This window comes from Lacerta agilis, chromosome 5, assembly GCF_009819535.1.
Source record: "Lacerta agilis isolate rLacAgi1 chromosome 5, rLacAgi1.pri, whole genome shotgun sequence".
In the NCBI taxonomy this organism is placed as follows: Eukaryota; Metazoa; Chordata; class Lepidosauria; order Squamata; family Lacertidae; genus Lacerta; species Lacerta agilis.
In genome coordinates, this window is record NC_046316.1 from 19,969,627 (window position 1) to 19,974,873 (window position 5,247).

Genomic DNA, 5,247 nt, shown 5'->3' on the forward strand with positions numbered 1-5,247 from the left:
TTACTCAGAAGTAAGTCCATTTTGCTTACATCATTATAAAAAGGGCATTTTCGTGTTGCTGTTCATTATACAATCAAGGCATTTGAATTCTATAATAGTGTTGGTGGCAGCGGTTTTTTGTGTGTGTGTGTGGAGCGGGAGTAGAAGATAATGCAAGGGGATCTTTTCTGAAGGATATGTAAAGAGTGTTTTCTCTAGGTGTCATTCTAGGCTTAGTATCTAAAAACGGAAAGTCTCAGAGCTTGAGCTTGAGCCAGCCTGTAAATCACAATTGTGCTCTCTGCATATGCTGTCTGCATATGCGTAAAATCACTTTGCTTTCAGTTAAACCTAAGCCTCTGCTGTGAACCGGGACTCCAAGACTGAGCCTTAATCCCGCCCTGTCTGAATGTTCCCTTTGTCCCGACTCTGCCAATAATGCCCGTGGGGACGGTGAATCCCCTTCTCTTCCCACCCACCCACCCTGCCTGTGCCCCCTTTCTCCCAGTGAGTTAGAAATCATTTCAGGGAAACTGGAATTTATCCTCTTGGGGTTGTCAGATTCTCACTTTATACAGTCCTCTTCAGAGCTGAATCTGTTTCTGCTAAAGCAGGAGGTGGGGGGGCAGGGAGTGTGTCCTGGCTGGCTCAGAACAAGGGCTCCTCCTTGCCCCACATCCCGTTTTCAGCAGGAACCCAGTCCAGTGCGTCTGAGAAGCGCTCCAGTAAACGCACTCGACCCTCTCCTTTCCTTTTCTTCCGAGTCCTCCGCGGTAGACTGCTTCTGAGCTTGGAGGCTCCACTCCGCTAGCCTGATTGGTGGCTGCTACGCTCGCCTGCGCGGACTTGAGCGGATTGCGACTTTCTCCGGTTGTTTTTTTTAAAGCCTTTTCCAGCTCCAGCAGGTTTGGCACTCTTCTCTGCCGAGCGGCGCAGCAGCGCTGCACTCAACACACGCTGTCTCTCTCTCTCTCTCTCTCTCTCTCTCTCTCTCTCTCTCTCTCTCTCTCTCTCACACACACACACACACACACACACGCACGCAACGGGCCGGCTCTCTCTCCCTCCTTCCAAGTGGGGTCTGCTCCGGGGTGCCGACTCCCCGCTTAGCAATTCATTGGCTAAGATCCCTCCATGTGTTAAATTAGCATAAAGAAACGCAGCTGGCGAAGGAACCACTCGGGGACCGGAGCTGAACTGTGCGTCACAACTTGCGCGGGGTGGGAGGCCAGTGTGTGAGTGGAGGGGGGGGGGGTGAGCCGGCTTTTTTTTTTTGGAGAGGCGGGGCGCAGTGGAAGGAAAAAGTAAGAGCTGGCAAGTCCATCCGCGCCGGTGGCACCAAGAGGCAGGCTTCTCCGTCAAGGAAGGCAAAGAGAGAGCGCTTGGAGGCAGCCAAGGATGGAGTTGCGGAAGGGACGGTCTGAGCTCTCCAAGAGTCCCTGAGCTGGAAAGAGAAGCAAGGGGGCGAGGAGAGAGAGAGAGAGAGATCCTTGCCCTCCACTCTCCAGATTGGACGGATTGATGGGCAACCCTCGGTTCCTGCCACCTCACAAAGCCTTGGCCAGGGGGGGGAAAGGCGAAGGCAAGAGCAAGAGGAGGCGCCCTCGGATGCCTCCTAAAAAAGACTGACAGCACTCAAGGAGCGCAGCCACGGAGCGCCGCTTGACCAGAAAGAGTGTGCGTGAGCCAGAAAGGCGAGAGGGCGAAAGAAGAGAGGCTCAGGATTCCGGGCGAGCAGGCGAGTGAGGTCCGAGGAAGACAGATAGGAGGAGGAGGGAGAAGACAGACGGAGAGAGGGAGGAGGGAGGAGGGAAGGCTCCGTCTGGAAGTCCAGCCACCGAGGTGCGCGTCTGGCTCCAAAGGGCAGCGCGGAACACCCGAAGGAGAGGAGTCGGTAGGAAAGGCTTGTGGGTGTGGGGAGCAGAGGAAGGTGAGGGGGCCTCTGGAAGGAAAGCCGGGAAAGGCAGGGTGGCTTCGTGGAAGGAGGGCTGCGTTTAAGAACGGGGGAAGGCGAGGAGTGAAGGGAGGCGGCCGAGCCTCCTGGGGAAGTGGAGGAGGGAGGGAGGAAGAGAAAAGAAAGAAAGTTCGTTCTGGAGAAAGGAGGGAAGCTGGGTAAGACAGGAGAGGAAGCTTTGTTAGACCCCGGGAAATGAGATCTGGGGAAAGATGGGGTTGAAAGGCACGGAGAAGTGAAGGGAGGGAGGGAAGATATAGAGAAGAGAAGAGAGAGAGAGATCGGTGGGACAGAGGAGGCTTCTTTTGCCGCCACCTCCACCCATCCCAGCAGAGCTTCTCTGCTCCCCTCGCCCCATGCCCAGCTAACGCCTCCTGCGCCTGCTTCTCCTCTTCCCTGGACTCCCAGCGGCTGCGGAGGATGGAGGGGGAGGCCTCCGCCCCTTCGGGGCCCCGCTCGGCGGTGGAAAAGCTGTCGGAGGCGGTGGGCCAGCGCACGAAAGCCCTGAGCACCGCCCTGCAGGAGGCCAACCGCCAGCGGCGCCTCCTGCTGGTCATCGTGTGCGTGGCGCTGCTGCTGGACAACATGCTGTACATGGTGATCGTGCCCATCGTCCCGGACTTCGTGGCCGCCCTCAACGTCGCCGAGGAACGCCAACAGGGGGCGCAGCAGCAGCAGCAACAGGCGTCCGCCCCTACCACCGCCGCCTCCAACATCTCCACTACTGGTGGTGGCCTGGGCTGGTCCCTCAACAGCAGCCGGCCCATGCTGAGGCCTCGCTACCCGGCCGACAGCGACGACATCCGGATCGGGGTGCTGTTCGCCTCCAAGGCCATCTTGCAGCTGCTGGTCAACCCGCTGAGCGGCACGTTCATCGACCGCGTGGGCTACGCCATCCCGCTGCTCATCGGCCTGGGCGTCATGTTTCTGTCCACCATCATCTTCGCCTTCGCCGAGAACTATGGCACCCTGTTCGCGGCGCGCAGCCTGCAGGGCCTGGGCTCGGCGTTCGCCGACACGTCGGGGATCGCGCTAATCGCCGACAAGTACACGGAAGAGTCGGAGCGCAACCGCGCACTGGGCATCGCGCTCGCCTTCATCTCCTTCGGCAGCCTGGTGGCGCCCCCTTTCGGAGGCATCCTGTACTACTTCGCGGGCAAGAGGGTCCCCTTCCTGGTACTGGCCTTCATCTCGCTCCTGGACGGCCTGCTCCTCCTGTTGGCCATCAAGCCTTTCAGCGACAGGTCTCGGGACAACATGCCCGTGGGCACCCCCATCTACAAGCTCATGATAGACCCCTACATCGTTGTGGTAGCCGGGGCCCTCACCACCTGCAACATCCCCTTGGCTTTCCTGGAGCCCACCATCTCCAACTGGATGAAGAAGACCATGGACGCCAACGAGTGGGAGATGGGCCTCACGTGGCTGCCGGCCTTCATCCCCCACGTGCTGGGCGTCTATATCACCGTCAAGCTGGCAGACAAGTACCCCCACCTCCAGTGGTTCTATGGGGCGCTGGGCCTGGCCACCATAGGGGCCTCCTCCTGCATGGTGCCCGCCTGCCGGAACTTCTGGCAGCTCACCATTCCTCTGTGTGGCATCTGCTTTGGCATTGCCCTGGTGGACACCGCCCTGCTTCCCACCCTCGCCTTCCTGGTTGATGTCCGCTACGTGTCCGTCTATGGCAGCGTCTATGCCATCGCCGACATCTCCTATTCGGTGGCATACGCCCTGGGCCCTATTGTGGCCGGGGAGATCGTCCACTCCTTTGGCTTTGTGCAACTCAACCTGGGCATGGGCCTGGCCAACGTGCTTTACGCCCCCATCCTCCTGGCCCTCAAAAACATTTGCCAGATGAAGCCCTCGCACTCGGAGAGGAACATTCTCCTGGAGGAGGGGCCCAAGGGACTCTACGACACTATCAAGATGGAAGAACGCAAAGGCAAGGGCAAACACCTCCACCCGGTAGGGGGCGCTGAAGAGAATAGCGTAGACTCTTTCCATAGAGACTTCAGAGGGGCGTCTGAAGATGACTCTTCAGACTATGACTATACTTAGAGGGTGGGCGGAGTACCCCAAGAGGGAGTTAGGGAAAGCATCTTGGCTGTTATGCCCCAATGTGCCAATATACTACTTTAACCTTTGTCTTGATGTGATGGCTTTCTTCTTCTTCTTCTTCTTCTTCTTCTTCTTCTTCTTCTTCTTCTTCTTCTTCTTCTCCTTCTTCTCTCAAAGGTATTACCTTCAACACCCTGTCAAGATGAAAGCTCCAGATAACTATCCTAACATGAACGGTGCATTTGTAGAGATCTGTGATTATCCTTTCCCGTTAAAAGAGGGGAGGGCACAGGTCAAAAACTCCCTGACAAAAGCCTGTTGTGCCAAGAGGTTTTTCTCGCAATGTTTGTGTGTGACTTTCGGCTGGTTCACACATGCATGTACATCACTAAGTTTGCCACATACACGGGGGTAATGCTATCACTTGGAAGCGTTTCACACAATTACACGGGTTTTCTTTTTTCTTTTCTTCCTACACTTGACTGCGGCACACTTGATGACTTGAATGTGTGAACTGACTCCGCCGAGAAAGCGTTGTGTTTTTGAGGTGGTCTGAAAATTATGTCTGTGGTGTTGGGCTTGTGAGGGTCTGCTCCTCCTTTGTGAATCATCCCCTGGATTTCGTAGCTCGAGGGAGACAGGTGCCAATCACCCTGTCCTGCGTAAATTGTCATAGAAACACCTTACAACACCTCTGAAGGATCTTCTTAAAATTGTAAGGGAGAAAAAATGAAGTTGCAAAATGCACACCCGGGGTCTCAATAAATATTGTACATTTTTATAAATATATATAGGTACCTGTGTGGAAACTATCGGTTTCATATTTAATGCCAGCAATGGAAATCATGTCGTATTATTTCTCCTCTCAGTGAGGGGGAATGAAATCTGTAACCATTTATTTATTTTTCTGTTGTGCTGCTACTCTGATAAATGCAATATACCGTACCATGTTTTAGTGTGAAACTGCTACACTGGTTGTGCCGGCTGAATAAATGGCGTTCAGGGGAACCATACGTCTTGGCTTCGTTGTTTGTTTGTGTAAAGACTGGACTCGGTGTGCAGTCCTAAGCATCCTCATTGAGCAAAGTCCATTGAATTCGGTGGAACTTCTTCTAATAACGTGACTATCACATGGGTCCATATAGGAGCTTTAACTCCTGACTTCAAGAGTAAAGTTACAGGAGTCATTCTGGAAATACAACTTCCGTCCCCCGCAAGAAATCCGCTTGAAATCATATATTTCTGCCACCTACCCA

General features: G+C 54.8%; 1 protein-coding gene across 1 annotated transcript; it reads left to right on the top strand.

The window, feature by feature from the left end:
• The first annotated feature begins 2,237 nt into the window (after nt 1-2,237).
• On the top strand, nt 2,238-4,077 carry SLC18A3 (solute carrier family 18 member A3). The gene has a single exon (XM_033148782.1). It carries the CDS (start codon nt 2,354-2,356, stop codon nt 3,989-3,991), a length of 1,638 nt encoding a protein of 545 aa, XP_033004673.1. The 5' UTR covers nt 2,238-2,353; the 3' UTR covers nt 3,992-4,077.
• The last annotated feature ends 1,170 nt before the right edge of the window (nt 4,078-5,247 follow it).